The 22,076-nt window shown below is 39.1% G+C and overlaps 1 protein-coding gene across 4 annotated transcripts in view; it reads left to right on the forward strand.

Annotated features, from left to right (window-relative positions):
- The window catches only part of SLC23A2 (solute carrier family 23 member 2), a 128,746-nt gene extending 106,985 nt beyond the window's left edge, over window positions 1-21,761 (forward strand). For all 4 annotated transcript variants that reach the window (XM_034761790.1, XM_034761788.1, XM_034761789.1 and 1 more), the window contains 9 exons: window positions 712-893; window positions 4,918-5,038; window positions 5,832-5,988; window positions 7,995-8,142; window positions 8,784-8,889; window positions 13,512-13,641; window positions 13,806-13,943; window positions 15,388-15,483; window positions 16,298-21,761. In XM_034761790.1, coding sequence (XP_034617681.1) covers window positions 712-893; window positions 4,918-5,038; window positions 5,832-5,988; window positions 7,995-8,142; window positions 8,784-8,889; window positions 13,512-13,641; window positions 13,806-13,943; window positions 15,388-15,483; window positions 16,298-16,530 — 1,311 coding nt within the window. In that variant the 3' untranslated portion in view covers window positions 16,531-21,761. The remainder of the gene's footprint in view (window positions 1-711; window positions 894-4,917; window positions 5,039-5,831; window positions 5,989-7,994; window positions 8,143-8,783; window positions 8,890-13,511; window positions 13,642-13,805; window positions 13,944-15,387; window positions 15,484-16,297) is intronic.
- Window positions 21,762-22,076: the final 315 nt, after the last annotated feature.

Raw genomic sequence — 22,076 nt, forward strand, 5'->3', positions numbered from 1 at the left:
TGCCCAATTCCTTCCCCACCTCCAGCATTTCAGTATGAACTTGCTCGTGTCCTACAGAGCCCAGGATGGGGGTTGTGCGCAGACATCACACTACAGAAGGATAGGTGGTAGCATAGTCCAATTGAGGCATGTGTCATGGAACTTATCTCCCATCCCGTCGCTTTGGGCTGCCAATTTTTCCTCGATTTAAAACAACCCCTCTCTCTTCCCCATGTTCAAACCATAGCTACATCCTGCCAAGAGCCCTGCAGCCAAGAAGGCTGGCAGTCTCCTGAGACCACAACGCTGCTCTATGCCAGCTTCTAAGGAGCACTTGTGACCAATGCAGCATACGCTCTGCCCCTAGGAGCTAAGAGCATCTCACCTCCGTGGCGCCACCAGCCCTTGCCGGTTCGATCTGAGAGCTTAAAGGTTAGCCTGGAACCCAGGTCTCCTGTATGACAGTGTGATGTACTATCCACACAACTGCCAAACTGGCCCATTGGTCTGTTGGGTAATAGTTTTGTGGAGAAAAACATAAGTGTTATACGTAAGCAATAAGTCACTTAAACTCATAATTAGCTGTTGTATGACGAAAAACAGTTTGCTTAGGCCTGCTTTGTCACTGAATTCTTTAATTGCAGTTTATAACCCAGAGCCGAAAAAACATATTTAGTGTATCCATTTCAAACTTAATTGACCTGTATTTTTTCCCATTCTTTGTGTGTTCAGATCCAAGGGGCTATTATCATGTCCTCCTTAATAGAAGTGGTGATTGGCTTCCTTGGCCTTCCTGGAGCTCTCCTGAGATACATTGGACCTCTGACAATTACACCAACTGTGGCTCTGATTGGCCTGTCGGGTTTCCAGGCTGCAGGGGAGAGAGCAGGCAAACACTGGGGTATTGCTATGTTGTAAGTATCCTTGGCTATGGTTAACTGGGCTGCATTATGAAGTAAGGATGCATACCGTTGTCACTCCACAGTGGTTCTCCTGCCCACGTCAGGGAGTGATTTGCACAAAGACAAAGGATAGGACGTAGCCTTTAGTAGTAATTAGTGTTTTGGTAGTTTATTGTATAGGTTTCCTGCGTTCCCATTGAACAATGGTTAGTGAGGAAATATACACAGCTTTAGCAACTCTCAAGTTTCCAACTGTGGGTGGACTTCTTGCCTCCTCCCCCATTCCATTTGTTGTTAGGGAACAGCAATTAAATAGTTAAGTATCAGCCAATCAATAAATCCTGTCTGTCTCCTGCAATGCAGAAATTTGTACAAGACTGGAATGTGTCTCCTCAGTCAGCTAAATTCAACATATTTTTTAAAAAAAAAAGAGAGAGAGAGAGAGCAGCTGACCTGCAAAAAAAAAAAAAAAAAAAAAAGTCTCACGTGAAAATACCATGACTGTTATGACATGCTACGAAGAGTTGCGTTGCTAACTTGGGAGACAGAAAAGTACCTGTGAATGAACTGTCCTTCACTAAACAGGCAGTTAATCCTGTTTTTACAGGGTTTTTAATTTCCCAGACAGTTTTCTGACCTCATTTGTTACTCAAATCAGAGTCCAAGGCTGAAATAATTTACTCTTAGGATGCATCATAGTGTGTTGAGCACTGAGTGAAGATTGGGAAACATGAGTTCCTAGATTGTGCTTCAGTTGTGCATCTAGGATGCTGGTCTGTTTGGTGAATAAGGCCTGTCACTGTTCAGGACAGCTCCACATGAATTCCCCCTGCATTGTCCAGTAAGGGCACCCACTCTGGGCTCCAGGCTCTTCAGCTGTTACCTCTTGAATGAGACCTGTGTCTCTCTCCCTCCAGACTGGGGATTTTCTAGTCTGCATAGTTCCCTGCTTACACTGTGAGTTCCCCAGCAAGCCAAACTGCCTAAACAGGCCTGCATCTGCACTTTTTCTCCTCAGAGGCTATAAACAGCTGTAATTGCCCAGTTATAAGTTACCCCGCAGTTCTTTGTAAGCAAGAACCTTTGTTCTTAAGATGAAAGCATTACAGAGAAAACCTTTTAAAAACAATAAAACTCTTCATGCATGCTAATAAGTTTACCAGAAATACCTTCCCCCTCCTCCTCTCCCAAATCCAGCTAGGGCTCTGGCAAGTTGATCAATCCTTCAGGCCTCACAAAGGGCTTTTTCTGTGGGTACAAGTTCATCACTGCTTTAGCTGAGAACAAGCACACCCATGAATAAGTCCATCTCTCCTGTATACAGGTTGGATCTTTGAACTTCAGATTCTGAGAATAGACAATCAGCAGACCATGATTCTTTCCTTGGGGTTTAACTTCAAAAAGTTGGGTCTGGAGGTGGGAATTTGCATTTGCATTTCCTAGGAAACTCACTTGTTTGTTCCAGAAGTTTCTTCTTCTCTGGCACATTATTTAAAATAGTTCTTTGAAGCTCATCACACTTCCTAGGGCTTTCATTGGCCAGGTTTTCCTTCCCCACTCCTCCCCCCCCCCAGTGAAGTTGCATCCAATCCCACAATAATACATAAACTTTGTGTTCAATACAATGAACTCAAAGATGCTTAAACTTAATTCAATAATGTTTTTCAAGAATATTGCAGGAAAATTGCCTTGTCACAGGGCCTTAGGGCAAAATATTCTAATTTAGTTATAATACTTTTGTGTTTACTTAATGTCTTCCATCCAAGGATCGCAAAATACTATACAGAGACTGCCAGTAAGCCTCAATATTCCCCTCCTGAAGCAGGCCTAATATTATACCCATTTAGTAGATCATCAGGTTGAGACACAGAGGTTTACTTGTGTACGGTCCCAATGAGGCAGTGGCAGAGTTGGAATTACATTTCGAGTTCTGACTCCCACTTCTGTGCTTTAACCACTGAATTAGGAAGCTTGTAACATCTGCCATGTTTGGGTAATCCAGTTTGTTAGTTTTTATCATTACTTTTATTTAATACTATCTGCAACCAGTTGAACTCTGGTTTAGGGTGAGCCTGTTACACTTACTAAAGTACTCCATCTTTCAGTAATGTCTTTTTTTGAAGAGTGCAAGATGTACCTCAAATGCAAGGAAAGGTACCTTTTATCATTCATACTTTTGCAAGTATGAATGACACTACTCCTGCACAGAACATTCTGTACCTGGAGTTTGAGAGAACAAAGCCTGTTTTTCTTCTGGACTAAAGATGATTTGGAACAGGAAAAGATGGAAAGAAAAAAGCTTAAAATCTTTGAATTGGGAATGTAACCTACTCCTAGAATTTCAAAAAGGGTTTATATTTAGGACAACTTAACTCAAGTTTTTATGTAGTTTACATTCTGATTTGACTCATTAGAGCTAGACTGGCTCTCAAGATGAGGACTAGTTCAAGGTCAACATCGAATACAGTAAGAGACTATAGAAGCATATGAGGTGACTACTTTGGGTAGGACCTGGAATAGGCCTTCATTCAGGTCATTTGTTAGTAATTTTTAGGCATTAAGACTGTTCTCCACTATTGTGAGCTTGAGTAAAATATGAAATACCGTGCCTTATTGATCCTCTTCACAGTATGAGCAGCAGTGACTTAAAATCTTACAACAGTGCTAAATTAATATTTTTTTAATCCTTCTAAGCTAGAAGTTTGCACTTGTGACCCAGAGGCAAGTCCAAAACTCGAATCAGATGCTTTGGCCCAAGAGAAATGGTTGCTTAATACTAGGGCTTATAGGCATTATTGTAGTACAAGTAATAAACAGTATTATTATTAACACTAAAGTTTGAATAGAACTTTGAATATTGGCCTGCCTGGCCTTCAGGTGGGGAGGGGGAGAGATCATGATTTTTGTTTTTTGTTTGCCATCATAAGTATCCTATTCAACAGAACAGTGTGGGTGGTTTTAGCAGTTCATGTTGCCCTACAACTCTGCATTACACAAGCTGCACCTTCCCCTGCTTTGTGCTATCTCTAAATGGATATGCATTTCTTACACTTTTGAATACTTTCTCCTTCTTTCTGTTATTGGATTCCCAGAAGACCCGACTTGTTTTCAGAGAAAAAATGTGTTTCCTGTAAAAACTTAGCAGTGGGATGGGAATTAGAGTATGGCTTCACCAGGACTTACTTCCCATAAATCGATTGTGCAGCTTTTATGTATTAACCTAAAGGATAAGTGAATTATACCTCTGTGCCAGAGAGCCAGCACAGGTTCTGTATATCACTTAAACCCTATTTTGAGAATGTGAGTGGTGTGTAAGCCTTGAGCTGTCCTTCTGCATAGTGGTGAAATTTCACCCTGTGCTAATGTGTAACTCATTAATCTTTGACCATTGCACTCACACGTTGGAGGGTGAATACACCACAAAATTGGAGCCTTTAAGAGCTGATGCCAGAACTGACTTTTGGTAACTTAATTGACTAATGTTTGTAAAGTGCTTTGGCGATGATGGGCTTTATGTAAGTACCAAGTATTAAGATCTCTCCATGTACTTGCCTCCAGCCTGTCTATGACCTCCCCTTCTGCGTATTTAGCAGTGAGACTTCATAGAGTCCTAAATCTCTGTGCTTTCACATAGTCCTGGCTATGGATAGTGGCAGCACCCTAAAGACAGGAGTTATAGAGAACAATATATCTCTCAATCGCAGTAGCTTTCCCATCTCTGAAAATGCATCTCTCAGTGGCCTAGATCTCTTAATCTCGCTCCCTCTGTTCTGACCTATTTACCTCTAGCTGTATTATGACACTCTAAAGCATGTATACAGATTTTATAGTATTAGCTTTCTCATTACAATGGCTTCATACTTAAATTATTCATTTTCTCTCTGTAAAGATGTTTCATCTTGGTTAAGCATCAAAATATGCTGCTATACCTTGGAAGTAGAATGTCCACAAGAGATGACAATATTATATTCATAATGGGAAGGATTTTTAATGTACTGATGCGAATGATTTATGGCCCTTTTTTTCTCTCCCTCAGAACTATTTTCCTAGTGTTATTGTTTTCTCAATATGCAAGGAACGTCAAATTCCCCTTACCAATTTACAAATCCAAAAAAGGATGGACAGCCTACAGGTTGCAGCTTTTCAAAATGTTTCCTGTAAGTAATTCCATTTGTCTTTCATTTAGGAATAAAATTGCTTTTGGTTTTTCCATACCACAGGTTATGGTGTAATAAAGTCTGAAGGGACTCTTTGTTTTTCTCTGAAGTGGTGAAGACTGTTCTGATTTTTCTTTAACCAGCTCAGCAGATCACAAAAAATAATAATAATGGGGATAACAGCACAGATGCACTTTTAAGAAACGCCACAAAATTTCTCATTTGGTACAGGAAATGGTGACAAACCTCTAGTATTATTAGTCCCCATTCTTGCAGCTGGCTCCATGTGGGCTCTCCCCTGTGCCTGTGCAGAACCAGTTACAGGGTCCAGGGTAGGAAAAGGGGGAGTGAAGGAGTGTGTAGGGGGAAGGAGGGGTTCACATCTTAAATTCAGCTTTCAAAAGTAGGGGGTGATAAAGTTCACTATCTTCAGGCTTTCTGTAATATGCACTTGAGTTTATGTGAAAAGCTTCCTTTTATGTTTTTGTTAAAATAAAAACTAGTGCAGTAATTCCTGAAGTACTCATTTTGGAGGCATTCCCTGTTTTAAGAAGGGGAAAAAGTCGACTTTAAAGCTTTTCTAGATGCAGTTTAATTAAAGGATAATCTATCCAACAAGTCCATTATAGGATTTATTATTCTGGTTTTAAGAATGTCTGATATGTAGGTCATAGAGGTTTGCATGAACAGTTCACTATTGATGGATATTTCCTTGTTGATAATTGGATAAAGTGTGTTCACTTTAAATATCTCCTTCTTCTTCCTTCTCTCCTCCCCCCCCCCCCATCCCCAGATTATTCTGGCTATCCTGGTGTCATGGTTGCTTTGCTTCATCTTTACTGTGACAGACGTCTTTCCACCTGACAGCACAAAGTATGGGTTCTATGCTCGCACGGACGCTAGACAAGGAGTGCTGTTGGTAGCACCCTGGTTTAAGGTTCCTTATCCTTGTGAGTATGTTATAACATGTGTACGTGCTGGGAATTAGAAGTATGCTCACAAGCATCCATTCAGTGTTCCCTGCTAACAATACTGAGCAAGTCATACCAATGACTTCTGATATGTTTAGACAATCAGAGGGATGGACTTTTAAACTGACCTATAGAAACCAGGAGTTTTAAACCTGGTTATGACTTTGCCTTTACATACAAAAACCGCACAAGTCGCAGGGTCTCATTCAAAGAGGTGCTGAGCACCGTCAGCTCACGTTTCCTGGAATAGGAGTTGAGGACCCTCAGTACCTCACAGGATATAACCAGATAACTATTGCTGTTTAATAACTAACATCTGCTTTTACGTGTTCTCCCACAAAAGAGTAACCTTTGACCAATGGATACGGCAAAGTAACTCCTGGGGTTCCCGGGAAAGGATGGGTTTAATTTTCCTTACACGCACTTGCTGATATGCAGTTTGTTGCGCAGCAAGCTGTTACTTTCATACACTCCACTGCTAATAGTACTGTAAGATAGAGGTGATGTGGCGGGTGCGTATAGCTCCTGTTAAGCTGCTGAAGTCATTGAGAGCTATAGTAAGAACAAATGGATACACGTGTCTCGATTTTAAGCCACCCGAGAGCATCACTTAAATGCACAGGTTTGGCGTTTTTTGTGTTGTTTTCCAAACTGAGCACATTTCTTCTCATCCACTTCTGATAATTATGATGAAAATTTTCAAATTTGGGAGCCTGAAATTGGGCACTACAATAGAAGTGGCCTGGCTTTCAGAAGGGCTAAACTCCCATTGTTTTCTGTGGGAGTCTGAACAAGTCTGAAAATTAGACCACTTCTGTTTATTGGCTTAAATAGTAAAGATCAGTATCAAACTTCAGGCATCAAAATTTGAAATTTGGTGTCTGAACTCCCTTTCTCTGTGCTAGGTGAATTTCCTGAGCACTGCACAATGTCCAAATGGATGTATTACAGCCCGGTAATTTTAACCGATTAAGTGCTGCAATGTATCTTTCTACTTTTGAAATGTGATAGTGGGTTGGAGAAACAGGATACTTGGGGCATACATTAATTTTATAGTTAAACCATTAGACACTTATTCTTTTGCCGAGGGATCTAAAGCTTAAAATTGATATTGGGGGACTTATCGTCACATTTCTCATTAACACAAATTGCAACCAAATTTAATTGTGCCCCTTTGAGGTGAAAGGAGCAATACCAGAAATGCATAGAAATACTATCATACAGAAATGAGGAACCTGCGTTTTGGTTTTTCATGTGCTTTAGTTCATATTGAATGTTTTAAAGAAGTAGTTTCTGAAGTATGTTCTGTAAAATGTGATGTGAAGCAAATGAAGATTTTTGGTGGGAGATGGGGGGCTGTGAGGAATTGGGTTGTGGTATTATTTTTCAAATCGAAGATGTATTAGACTTCCCTGGATCTCTCATTAATGTATGCATAACTTAAACTGCTTAATTGGAAGTGTGCCTCTGTCTTTAAAAAAGATGAAACCATCAAGGCAGTGGTTATGAAAATAATGGCAAGATTTTTCTTCTGTCTTAAAATCAGGCTTATTTTAGTATTGTGAAAGTTTGGAGAGTTGGGGTGTTGGCATTTGGATAATCACAGCTGGTAGTTTTTGTCTTTTTTTTAGATTGTTAGCCCTTGAAGGCAGAGACCAAATGGGCAAACAAATCATAATTCTGTGATTAGCCCACACTGATCTGATTTTCAAGCTGCAGCTCAGATCATTGAGATTTCTCTTGAATGTCAACAGTTTGTTTTTAAACATGGCCAAGCCAGTTAAAATGGTTAGAGTCTCTAAAAACTGTAGTGGTTTACATTTAAGCAAGTGTGTTTGCCTCTCATATCTAGTTGAATTAGAGTTTTAATGAATGATCATGCAATAGTCATGCAATCTGCAATGGAACCAGTGGTTTTACATCTTAATAACTAAATTATTGTCTTCAGTAGAACAAAAGAGATTTCAGTTTTCTTCTCTTCACAGTTCAGTGGGGGTTGCCAACGATTTCAGCGGCTGGAGTAATAGGAATGCTTAGCGCAGTTGTTGCAAGCATTATAGAATCAATCGGAGATTACTATGCCTGTGCAAGGTTGTCTTGTGCTCCTCCTCCACCTATTCATGCAATAAATAGGTAAGTCGCTTGGAAAAGAAATAAGTATAGTATTTTCTGTTGTCATGACTGCTTTGTACTCTGGCTGAGACAGAGTTTTGTTATCACATATTTTGGTATCACATTTTATAAGGTGATCAAGTCTAGAACCCAATGATCTGATATCTAAAACATAACTATTTTGAATTGAGCTGCTTTAATGAAAATAATACTCAAAGCCCAATCCTGAACCTGTTGAACTCAATGGAAGTTAGACTTATGGCTTCAGTAGGAGCCGCATTCATGTATAGCCTAATATTGTCATTATCATATTGCTGGAATCATTAAAATATTTGGGCTTTAAATTCATTATAAGTAATCAATGTCTGTATCTTGTTAAATGCAACTGAAATTAAATTTTAAGAGTAGAGAGTAATTCTAAACTTTGATTTTTCTACTTCATTGTATTTTCCTAAATTGTTTTATGAATGTAGATATCTGGGATGTGGCAACAAGACCCCACTGCGATTAGTTAGATGTACCTACGTGTTGAAATGTTCAGTGGATCAGCACTTGGGGACGGGGACCATGATAAGCATCTACTTAGTGTGCAGCCATTTAATACATTTTGAAATGAGAATATTTAATCTAAATTTTAACTCTTTTCCCTTCATGAATTACAGAGGGATTTTCATTGAGGGTCTTTCCTGTGTTTTGGATGGAGTATTCGGTACTGGTAATGGATCCACGTCGTCTAGCCCTAATATCGGAGTCTTGGGTATCACTAAGGTACATGTTCTACTCTGCTCAGCCAGTAATCAGTTCCCTGAGTATTGCTTAATCTTGTAGTACTCTGGCTCTCACCATTTATATTGTTTCATGACATAACCCTCTACAGAGAAGTAATGCTCTCTTGTATCTTGTTGTGCAAACCATCTGCCACACAATATTTTGAACTTCCTTAATCTGTCTACACTGGGCATTTTCCTGTCAAAGTGTCCATTATGAATAAGAGACCTTAAAACCTTTTCTTCATTTTGTCAAAAGCAGTTAGAAAACCTATTTCCAGAATGTAACATAAGATCAATTCGATCTTCGTGCAAACAAAGTTGATTTTACAGTTTTCAAATTGGTTGGGCTCTAAAGTAAATAGAAATCAATGCTCTGGTATGTATCCTTGCTGTGAGGTAATTCATAACAATGACTGAACATTTTACACACAGCGTAATACAATGCAAACCTTAAGGTCTTGTCTACACTTGGGGGGAAGGGAAGGGAGGGTTGTTTAGCCACCTGTTTAGCAACACTAGTGAAATCCCCTACTGTGCAGCACACCTATACTGGGAGTTTGCCCTGGTGCTGTTTCCTTGATGTAGCTACATCAGAGGTTAAAAACCCCATTGTAGGTTTAAATTAAGTAGACACCTGGCATTTGGCCTCGGCTTTTTATTAGTTTTTAAAGCACCTAAAATGCTTTGGATGCTATATTTCTATGTGTATTTTGAAAATGCCCTGTGCTTTAGGCTTGTTCAGCAAAGTATGTCGGCATATGCCTAACTTTAAGTAGATAAGTCGTCCTGTTAGTGGGCCCCCCGCTACAGAAAGGATGTGGACAAATTGGAGAGAGTCCAGCAGAGGGCGACAAATGATTAGGGGGCTGGGGCACATGACTTACGAGGAGAGGATGAGGGAGCTGGGCTTATTTAGTCCGCAGAAGAGAAGAGTGAGGGGGGATTTGATAGCAGCCTTCAACTACCTGAATGGGGTTCCAAAGAAGATGGAGCTCGGCTGTTCTCAGTGGTGGCAGATGACAGAACAAGGAGCAATGGTCTCAAGTTGCAGTGGAGGAGGTCTAGGTTGCATATTAGGAAAAACTATTTCGCTAGGAGGGTGGTGGTGAAGCACTGTAATGGGTTACCTGGGGAGGTGATGGATTCTCCATTCTTGGAGGTTTTTAAAGGCTGGCTTGACAAAGCCCTGGCTGGGATGATTTAGTTGGTGTTGGACCAGCTTTGAGCAGGGGGTTGGACTAGATGACTTCCTGAGGTCTCTTCCAAACCTAATCGTCTATGATTCTATTATTAGAATTAATGGGTACGGTTCACATGCTTAAGTAGGCACATGCTTTAGTAATTTCCTGATTTGGGACCTTAGAATACATACTGATTTGTTCAACCTCCATTATTAATATTGTTAAGGATATCCAATTACTAAGAGTAACCATTTGTTATAGATGTGCATATTTTTGTCAAATATTTGGCATAAGTGATTGTGGTGTTTGAACTCAGAAATAAGATCCAGCTTCTTCTAGCAAATGAAAATAGAAGATGTACACAGCATCTACTGGCTCTGTGATGACAAATCACAATATATATTTCATTTACAACAATTGTATTAAATTGTTTTAGTTAAATTCAAGATCTAATTTTCAAACTCTTTGGGCAGTACAGAGGGATGGCTTCATTTTCTTACATACATACACATAACCATTCTGGAGCATCTCTATCCATTTTTTTTTTTTCTCCACTAAACACAAGTGTATTTGCTTTGGCTGAGAATAGAAATTCTAACAGCGCCATCTGCTGACTGTATCTCTCTTCTCCTTTTTATTATTGAAGGAAATTCCATAGGAAAAAATTAGTGTAAATATTTATAAAAAGATGTTTAATTATAAAAGGTTTACTTTGACCAAATCATCTCAATTTCTACTGCCTAATTCTCATGGGAGTTAGCATAAGGCAAAGGTCCAAAGTGGCATGTAAACTTGGTATGGGGTTAAAAACCTAATTGCAGGCAGGTCTACACTCCGGGGGTGCATAAGGGGAGGGAGCAAGCAAGAGCATGCCCGCCAATAATTGCCCTGGGGTGGGGGCACACAACATGCCCCTCCGAAATTGGTCAACTTTTTTATTCTTGCGCATGCCCATCTACACTAGCGCAGGTGATTTGGCACTCTATGAACTAAAATTGCATAGGGTTCTTTGAGCCTATACCAGTGTAAAATCTGTGGGTGTAAAATATACCCCTGTGCAGAGTGCAGCACGAAGCTCATGCACAGTTTAAGGTCCAATTTTGAGAGCTTAAGTGGCACTTGGATAGGTCATAGGCCTTATGTTAGACCCCTGCTCAGGTGAATTTCACTCTGTGAGGAGAATCGAGTGGTGCATCTGACTACAGGGCAAAAGCTTCAGGCATCTTGCACTACAAACATTCATGATGGAAAGGATATTAAATGTCAATAAGATACTAAGTGTCAAAGGGGTAGCCGTGTTAGTCTGGATCTGTAAAAAGCGACAAAGAGTCCTGTGGCACCTTATAGACTATGTATTGGAGCATAAGCTTTCGTGGGTGAATACCCACTTTGTCGGATGCAGGTAGTGGAAATCTCCAGAGGCAGATATAAATATGCAGGCAAGAATCAGTCTATTTATACCTGCCTCTGGAGATTTCCACTACGTGCATCCGACAAAGTGGGTATTCACCCACGAAAGCTTATGCTCCAATACGTCTGTTAGTCTGCAAGTTGCCACAGGACTCTTTGTCGCTTTATATGATACTAATTAGCTGTACGTGGTTTCCACTGGTTTTGAAATAAAAACCTTTTTTGTTCAGTTTGTGTCTAAGTGCCTGGGAACGTGTACTCAGATCTAATTCAGTTCTGAATAAGATGTTTTCAGTAACACACTACTCTCAGTGGGATTCAAATCCCAGTTGAGACTTCATTTGTTTAATGCCTAAAGATTGAATGTTTGCATGTCAGTTTCCTTTTTACTGGCTGTGGGTGTGGTGGTGATTCAGTTCTTACCCAGTGTTCACGCTCTATCATAAAGTATTCAGTAATGTGAAAGGGATAGCAAGTCAGAGGGAAATTAATACTATACAAATAGGGAAATATTTTTAATCAAGATATTTTGCAGAGTTGTTTGCATTGCTAATCCACTAAATAACTAATGTTGACCAGCCTGGCTTATCTTTGCAATTGGTCTCTTTCCACATAGCAGGTAACATTGAGAATGATTAAGCAGTGAAGAACATTGTGAAAATATTTTCCTCTACCCACAAAGGCATAATGTGTTTATTTTTTAAATTCAAATGATACATAATTGCAGCATGAGCTGCTCCTGATTGTGTCTGACCCTGTTAGTACCCAAGCACTTTGAGAAACTAATTGTTGCTTATGCTGAGTGTCCCTTTTTGGGTGAAGCACCCTGTTATACCAGTTGGCTCAGTTAAGGGCTCAAGCATTGGAAACAGCCACACATAAGAGTGATTTTTGTTACTTATGTTCTGTATGAAGCTTAACATTGCTGAATTCAAAACCTCTAAAAGGTTATGCTGGGAACAAATTTTCAAACGTACCAGAATTGGGTCCTGTGCATACAAATATGTATGTATGTACACTAGGTCTCTCTCTAGTTCAAAACACATTATACTTGTGTATAAATGTACAATACAACATAAAATGTAGAGTAATACTACACTATAGGTTGCATAATTAAAATATAAAAACATTATGGAAATGGAAATACTAAAGTTCCTGCAATATTAGCTGAGCCAAATTCTGCAGGTAACAAATTCTGTAGCTGCTTAAAAGAGAGATGACTTAAAATGAGTTACATGATTTCAGGCAGGGAAATTACACCTGTCTGAAGTGAATGGAGGTGAGGCAAAAATTCACACTGTTGCTGTTACCTGGTGCTATGTTTTTCTGCAAGGCTGTGTTAATGTGGTGCCAATGCAAATGTTTATGTTTTGTTCCCATTTGTTATAATCATCTTGGGACACCCAGGTACAATTTGTGTTACATGGTTGATTTTAATTTTTGTAGATGGGACCAAACTACATCAAGGAAACCATGCTGGGCAAGGTTAATGGTTCTGTAGTTTCAAAACAGCTTACAGTCTAAATATTAAGCAAAACCAAACCATATTATGTCACAGTTGAAGTACAACTATGTTCCAGCTGTGAAACTTGAGATATTTGTAATACTGTGCAGCCAGTATTTTAAGAAAAGTGTGGGGGGGAAATCTAAATGGAAAATTGAAGCAGCTGGTCCTAAAATTGAGATCTCTGCTGTTTTTGTTCCTCTGATGATCCCGTAGGGTGTAGGTTTGGCGGGGGGGGGGGGCGGAATTGTGCTGTGTTCTCCCTGGAGAATTCAGAGTCTCCCTTATGTATATTGTCTCAGCCAGAGCAGCTATTGTTGTGCAGGGTTACTTTGCTTTGTGATGTCATGAAGGGCTACAGGAGATTGCTGGGCTCTGTTTGGAGAGAATTTCAAGAGGGATTAGACAATAAAATATAGTTTGTTTGTTTGTTTTTCTAGTATAAAAAGTAAGACATTAAAGTTGGTGTAAATGTGCATTTTTCTGAAGTATTCTGCTTTATTCCTCTCCCATTGTGCTTTGTAGGTTGGAAGTCGTAGGGTTATTCAGTATGGTGCAGCCTTCATGCTCTTACTTGGAATGGTTGGGAAGTTCAGTGCACTGTTTGCATCCCTGCCTGACCCAGTGCTTGGAGCCCTCTTCTGCACCCTCTTTGGTAAGTGTCTATTTCTCTGCTTCTCTTCATATGCTAGTTGATTGTTTGACAGCCTTTGACCTCAGTGGTGTGTATCTGTGGATGTTAGCTAACCTTTGAACAAAATTATTGAACAAAAAGGAGAGAGAGTCTAAAAGTTCTTACTTTTGATTGTTTTTGTTTAGGAATGATTACAGCTGTGGGTCTGTCAAACCTCCAGTTCATAGATTTAAACTCTTCGCGTAACCTCTTTGTACTTGGATTTTCCATCTTCTTCGGACTTGTCCTTCCAAGTTATCTCAAACAAAATCCACTGGTTACAGGTACAAACTTGTGATTCATTCATGTGAAAATGCTGTACCGAGTGAAACAAGGGCTAGTGATAAATACTTTATTTAAAAAAAAGACATCAGGGTCTTGCCTACAGTAGAATCACTTTGCCAGTATAGGTATATTCAAGTGTAATGTACCAATAATGCAGTCCTAGTGTGAAAGCAGCTTATCGGAGCAAAATTGCACATTTCCTGGCATAGCTTATTCCATGTGCAGATTTGCCAGAATAATTAGGGCTTTTGCTGGCACAGCTATGTTGGCCAGGAATCACATCCCTGACCACCATAGTTATGCTAACAAAAGTATGTAGGTGTAGACCTCGACTTAGAGCCATAAGTAAAGGAGCAGATATGTTCCCAATACAGAGAGCTGATGAGATGGTGAGACCCAAGAAGATTGTTCCAGATGGTGTGGAGATGACTTTCTCACCTCATCTTCTGTGGGTGGCATTGGAGAGAGATGCAGGGCCTGGAGAGGACCCATTGCTAGATGGGTGGAAGAAGAGTTGAGAAAAGGGTGCATTTAGAAGGCTAGAGCTAATCTATAAACGGTTTTAAAAGCACTGGGGAAAACATTGAACTTGATCTTGAAATGTGGGTATTTGTTTTAACCTTTGACAAGACTCTGGTGCTTCTGTCACTTGCAGATGTATTTTAGTGAGAGAGCGCCTCAAAATTCAGTTTATTTCAGACTTCTTAATGACTGATTTCTTAACTAAACCGTGGAGAAGCTGTTTTGATTTCTGTCACCACTGGGATTGACGCAGATATGTAATCTTTTGAAGAAAGTGCCTGAACCAGAACCATTTGTTTTGGTGAAAGATACAAGTCTAAACTCAATTTTAATCATGCTGCTTCAAAAGCAGATTCAGAGGCCAATCTAGCTGTTCATTTTGGCTGAGATTTGTTTTAAGGAAGCAGGGAGAAGTAAATTTAAAGCAATAATAGAGTAATCCTTAATGAAGAACCTTGTAAACTACTTGCCATGCCAAGGAATGATATTAATAGTTGGGCTGTTTTGTCAACATCATTTTGAAATTTGAAAAAATCTCATTTTTTTATCTTGTAGTTTTTTCATTGCATTAACAAAAGTGTCTCCTATATATTTATTAAAGAAAACGGTGTTCTAAGCAACCTGAAATGAATTCCTTTAGGGTTAGTTTCCTGACTGATTTAAATCCAAACCTGTAGATTCTAAAATGAGTAGGTAAGGCACAGACTTCCCTCAGTCCTACATACTAGATTAGATTAGTGGCAGATGCTCCTGTAAACCGTTTGCAAGGACCTACGCCTCTGCTCTTTGCTTATTCAAGCAAGGCTCCTCTTGAGCTCGCTGGGACTTTTGCCTGGTTAAGGTACATGAGATCAGGCCCCCAAATAGGGTGTTCACATGTAAAAACTGCAAATCCTGACCTAATTCTTTTTCTTTTTCTAGGAATAGCAGGCATCGATCAAGTATTAAACGTTCTTCTCACTACAGCCATGTTTGTTGGCGGGTGTGTGGCCTTTATTTTGGATAACACCATTCCAGGTCAGTTTTGTGACAACTTGTTGTATTTGAAATTTAAATGGCTTCACTTGCCTTTCTGAATGAGTATTCTCACTGTTAACTGGGGAGGCAGCATGGCTTGGAGATTAGAACACAGAACTGGGATGCTGGAGACCAGAGCTTAATTCTTGGCTTGAATTCACTGACTTGCTGTGGTGCCTTAGACAAATCATTTAACGTCTCTATGCCGAAAGGGCAATGTAAGTTAAAAGATGTACTGATGATTCCGAAATGAAACCAGGGAAAAGAACAGACTGTTGAAGCCACCTCCTTAGTAGAAGATCATATAAGGCCTGATCCTACTTCCATCAAGTCGCCATTGACATAGGGCTGGTCTACACTGGAGGGGGGAGGAAGAGAATCAATCTAATTTATGCAACTTCAGCTATGTAAATGACGTAGCTGAAGTCGACGTACTTAGATCTACTTACCCCGGTGTCTTCACTGTGGTGTGTCGATGGGAGACACTCTCCCGTCGATTCCCCTTGTGCTTCTCGTTGAGGTGGAGTACCGGAGTTGACACTAGAGCGATCGGCGGTCGATTTATTGCGTCTATACTAGACACAATAAATCGACCCCTGCTGGATTGATCGCTGCCCGTTGATCCGGCCGGTAGTGTAGACAAGCCCTTAGTGGTGTAGGAGCAACCCTGTACTAGAGGCTCTACCTTTGCAGTGAAGTTCTGTTTTTCCCTCCCGAGAATACTATATGTCTTCCTGTATTGGCTGCTTGTGGAACATGATGTCTTTGAAGTAGAATGAGTTTTCTCCCTCCATTTTTTTTTATTTAACTTCAGGAAGCCCCGAGGAGAGAGGAATCCAGAAATGGAAGAAAGGCGTGGGCAAAGGCAGTAAGTCCCTGGAGGGCATGGAAACATACGATTTGCCCTTTGGCATGAACTTTATCAAAAAGTACAGGTGCTTCAGCTTCTTGCCCATCAGTCCCACCTTCATGGGCTACACATGGAAAGGCTTCAGGAAAAGCAGTAACTGCAGGAGTTCAGACGAAGACTCTGAGGCTACTGTATAGCCTTGGTTGCAATTATATTATCTCGTTGTAGTAACAGATGTATTTGCAGTTTCTTGCTGATTAAGAAGCATTAAAATATATGTTTTGTATATCTGCATTTAAATTCTGGAACCAGAGCTGAGACAGATTTAAAAAAAAAAAAAGCTTTCCTGTTGTGGATGGTGATGGCTCTATATAGTGTGTCTGGTTGCCTAATTGGTTACCGATCTGGGTAAAATTTAAGTGCCCGAGTCCCATTTTCAGAACAGGTTTAGGTCCCTAAGTGCCTGACTCATTTTTGAAAATGGAACTTCGACTCCTAAATTACTTAGGTGCTTTTGAAAATCTTATCCTCTGATTATTTTATTTAAATCATCGGTGCTGGTGTTTTCAGCACTTCCACTGCTGGCAGTTAGTTGTGCCAGTAAATTTGAATCTGTGTGTGAAATGAGTAAATACCATTTTATTCACTTGTAAAACACAGACACCAATATCAAGTCAGTTGTATTTTTTTCCAATTATAGCTCATACATTCCATATTTTTTCCACACAGCCACCTGTAACTCAGACATTATATTATTGTGGCTAATGGTTATATCACTAGAATATCTTCCCAATCATCGACAGTGCATTCAGAGATTTCCAGACAACAGTTTCCTTACTAAATTACGCCAGATAAAAGCACTGATTGACCCATGTGATCTACTACTGTGCAAGAATCACTTCGATATCTTTTAGATATGTTGCTCTTGTCTACCTGGCAGCTTGCCACCTAACTGGTGCCTGAGTCTAAGTTCTCTTTAAGGGAAGTGTCAACTTTATTTTTACTTGGATAGCGAACTATTTAACTTCAAGACTGTTACATTTTCTTAGCCCAACAGCATTTATCATTACAATACAGTGCATATATCCACTTAATCACAAACTCTTCCTGAATGAAAATGTGAATTTGTCTAAGCAGCCCCATATATGTAGAACTCAACAGGGCAAAATATCAGCATTTGCTTATTCTGACTTGTACCTAATTTTCTTCATCCTGTTCAGACTATCTCTGTCTGACTAGCGCTGCTTGAGTAAGAGTGGCCTATGTATATGTTGCCTTTTTTCCCTCCTCTGGGGACTAACAAAGCAGCTCTTTGTTTTTACAAGTGGATTTTTTAAATAGCAGAGACACTACATTTGGCATCATCATCCACTGGATGGTTTTAACGGGTATTGGGCCCAGTGATGGTGCCATTCAGATATTTTTTTTCTGGAATAGCCTCAGCTCTGATGTTATGTGGATGTTAATGCTCATCATGCATTCATAATTATAAGGTTTTATTCATGTTTAATGTTCTTACTATTGCAAGTTAGTTTTAGATGTCAGTGTTTCAGTGTGGCCCAAAAAAGCATTTTTAAGCTGTGGAGATCATCAGGGAAGTGTAGTGTAATGTACTCTTAAGGCCAGTATGCTCTACGATGCTTGCGTTTTGTATCTCTGGATAAAAAATAAAGGTAGATACTGTAATTCACTAATATATTTATCAAAGTTGACTACTGGACAAGAGCAGTAAATTTTGTTATTGAAGCATGGAAGGGCTGGGGTGGGGGAGGGGAAGAAAATTGCTTAATGGATCAGTATTGAATAGTGCAAAGTCAAAATGAGTCCATTGATCTAGTTTTCAGTATGTCATGGCTGTTTACGCAACATATTTTTATACAACTTTTTCCATAACAAACCATGTATTTGTTCTTGCTCCCAGGAACTTTCAGTAGTTTGCAGTTGTGGTGTTAATTGGACTTTGTTGAAAGCCAGTTAGAAGAATTATTGTGTAATAGACAAGGTTATGTTACCTGTAGTGCAAAGCTGCTCTTCTATTTTCTATTTTGCTCTACAGGCAATGAGGGGTTATAGAAATTACCCGTCTCCTTAGGAACGGATTTGGCCAAGAGCACTGATCAGTAACACTAAGCTTCTAAATTTTCCACCTTTTATTTTATGTGCAACCAAAGATGTGAGGGAGTTTCAATTAAAAAAAGAAAAGCCATTTGTTTGAGGTGGTTATAATCATGTAAAATGCCAAAGCTGGTTCATTCATAAATGTGGGGTCAAGGAGGCAAAAGTTTGAATTAAAGATGATGCCACTCCTTAAAAGCAGACTTTTAATAGTACATGTTGTTCTGTGGACTCAGCAGCGAGTGTCATGTTTGAGGCTTGTCTCATCTTTTCCCAAAAGAGTGTGTTAATGTAAGGCAGTGGAAAGAAACTAAAATCTTACAACAACTTTAGGAACCATTTGGCTACCTTACAAGATTGCTGGCAGAACAACTTGCATGTTAATCTTGTAATGCCAGGCAGCTTGTGCGTTCTTGTATTAGCGTGACACATCATGCAGTAGCAGACAACACAATGGGAAATCCTGACTTGAAAATTAAATAGATTTTTTTCCTACAAGATCTTACTTTGGATGAAGTAAAGCGCTTCTGCACGCACACACAGAAATGGCCTCTTTAACATGTTTGAAAGAACAACCACTTTAAATAGTCTTTAGGTGCTGCATGGTAGTTTGAATCAAATAACAGTTCAACCATCATTCTGAGGATTTGTTTTTCTGAGATACAATACCATTCTTGACAGAAGAAAGTACATTGGATTATGGAAAGCCAGAGCCTCCTCAATCTAAAAACTTATAGTTAGATTATTTCCTGGTCCTACCACACTGATTCCATTGATTGGGTGAGAGAAGTTTAGCAAAATATATACTGGAGGATCACAATGTTTAGCTGACATGCTTTGCTTTTCTAGCCACCTTGAAAACTAGTATTTAATGTGGTTAAGCAGTCCATTTTGCAACCAAAATCCTGAAACATTTAACTTCTGAGAGAGGTGACTTCTTGAATCCTCTTCTTTTAAGAAAGCTAATGGTTAAAGTTGAGCCTTAATTTTGCAAGGACAACCAGAAGAGAGCTGATGAAACACTGCTTATAGCAAAATGTTTTAACAAAATCACTGGTAGTACATTTAACATCTGATGTTAACTGCAGCACCCAGAATGTTAGATGTCTCTTTGTGTATATCTCAGATAAGAGTGGGGAAAAACCTCATGTGCACAGTTTTGCCTTGGGAAGAGAAATCCCCCTTCCTTCTGTGCGTCTGTTTCTGAGAGGAATCTACAATTGCCAATCAAATACTAAGTGCAGATTTTTAATACCCTTGTTTATGGTAGGAGAGTCCACACCCCTGAGAAAACAAAACACTTAAAATTTGAATTTTGGTTAGAATGGTGTTGAAATGCTGTTAACTTCAGGTGATGCAAAGTTTACCACATGAGGTGCTGCAGGCAGATAGGTTGCAGAGTTTTGCTCTAATTTTGAAAAACAGTTGGATACTTTAAAAGTTTCTTGTTTACGTTTATACTTAAAGGGGTAAGTTGGTGGAGGAGATGGGAATAGAAATATGGTTGTTATTGCAATACTATGTTTTTGCTGTATATGTAATTGCCTTTCTAATTGATAAATCAGACAATAGTGTATAAAGAAGACAACACCTACTAAAAGGACTAGAAAAAGATGAGGTGTTTCAACTAGATTTAAATATAGAATGGCAAATATTCATGGCAAAATAGCATTTTGTCATATCAAAGGTGTATAACTATATTCAAAGCAAAATAGCTTTGGGGCTTTTGTAGCCAATCTTTTATTGTATTGATCTTTTTGGTTAAATTAAGAGCTCTTGCTAACAAATTTTCTAAATAGAACATTGACAAATTATGCATCTTCAAAATTACGTTTCATAGCAAATTTACCTCTATGACTGATGTCATATTAGGATGTATCGACTGACTAGCTTGATCAGTAACCTATTGGGGAAAACATTACTACTTGGGATTTGCTTTACACCTTTTAATACTGACTTTCAATATGGCAACGTGGTCTGTACATGAATATTGCAGTATTTTATTTCCATATATTAAAAATAACATTTCCACTCAGGATAATTTTCACAGATTTCCTGGGAGGGAGTGGTATGATTGTCATGACAATGTCATGTGATGATAGAATTTCTTCATTGACGAATCTATAGTAGTTGTGTATACTTTATTTACCCGTGTTTGTTATTCCTGAAAACTGAAGGGTTTCTTATTGTTCACCTCCCTACTGAAATATCATTACTTGCAAAGTAGAATCAACACTTACAAATTGAAATCCTTGGTACTATTTATACAGCAAGAGGTGTCAGGTGAGAACAATCCGTTATGACAATGCCTTCATACCAAAACAGTGTCCCAAATATTCACTAGGTTAATATCACTTATGGTATAAACAGCACTACAGGCACATGTGGTTTACAAATAGCCAATATCTGATGGTTTAAGTTAGCCATTGGATGTTTGCATACAATCCAAAGCAGCTTGTGCTAACATAATTTAGATCTGAATAAAAATGCCTGATGGACCAGCACAGCCTAACTTTATTTTTTGTAAGTGGCCTTCTCAAACCAAAAAATATCACTTTTTCCTCTCCAGAAAATCTTCCAGTGGTTTGTTTCCCATTTGGTGCATGTTTTGTAGGACTTCTTGCTCAAGCTTACGTTAACCTTCCTGGACGTGGGAGAACAAATGTTGCATGTCCACCTCTTTATATAGCTGTTTATAATACTGGAGGAGGCCACACGCTTGCCAGTATTTAGCTTTCCACCCATGAATCTTCTATACAACATAGTGCTGGGCTGCTTTAAGTGTTCGGGATTCATATTTAGCAACATCCAAACCATTCCTGTCAGGTTACAATTTGATTGTGACTGTGCATTGTCATCGGTATTTATTAATATCAAAGATGTATTTAGACTTGCCTCCTGTGTTATCTGGCATTTATTGTGACATCTTTGCATCTTGCTGCCAGTCCAAATTATTGTACTTTGTCTGTTTATAACAACCTTTGGCATAACAAACTATTGACTGTTCTTAGACAGTGGGGATAAATATTTTTCCATGAGTTGTTTTTTTTTTTTTTTTTTTTTGTGACTGACTTTGGCTGTAAACATTTTTATTTTGTTACATACCAAGGGTTTTCTGTTTGTTTTTTTTATTTTTTGAGACGTGTAATTCTTTTATGAAGTTTTCGTATTTTGTTTTTCTAACATGGCTTCATTAAACGTTTAAATATTTAAAAAATATGTAATATTTGGACCAGATGTTGTGAATAATAGTAGATAAAGCTATTTTATTCTGTATTTTTAAAGCCTTTCAGTATAAATAAACGCTGACATAGATGCAACTTGGCAGTTTGTTGGTAGTACTCATTTTTCAAGAAATATGGAACTTGCACAAAGAGAAGCAGTGGCTTATTTATAATCTGTATTTACAGCAATGTCTTGAATCTTCCAGTTGAGATTGGAGCTCTGCTATGCTATGTGCTCTACAAATACATAGAGGCAGCCTGTAGGCTTACATTCTAAATAGACAAGATAGGCAAAGGGTGGGAAGGAAAACAAGCACACAGATAGATCACAGAGCAGGTCATTAGGAGAGCTTGGAACAGAGGCCCTCTTCTGGTTCCCAGTCCAGTACCCTGTCCGCTAGACC

The sequence above is a fragment of the Trachemys scripta genome, chromosome 2 (genome assembly GCF_013100865.1).
Source record: "Trachemys scripta elegans isolate TJP31775 chromosome 2, CAS_Tse_1.0, whole genome shotgun sequence".
NCBI classification, from domain to species: Eukaryota; Metazoa; Chordata; order Testudines; family Emydidae; genus Trachemys; species Trachemys scripta.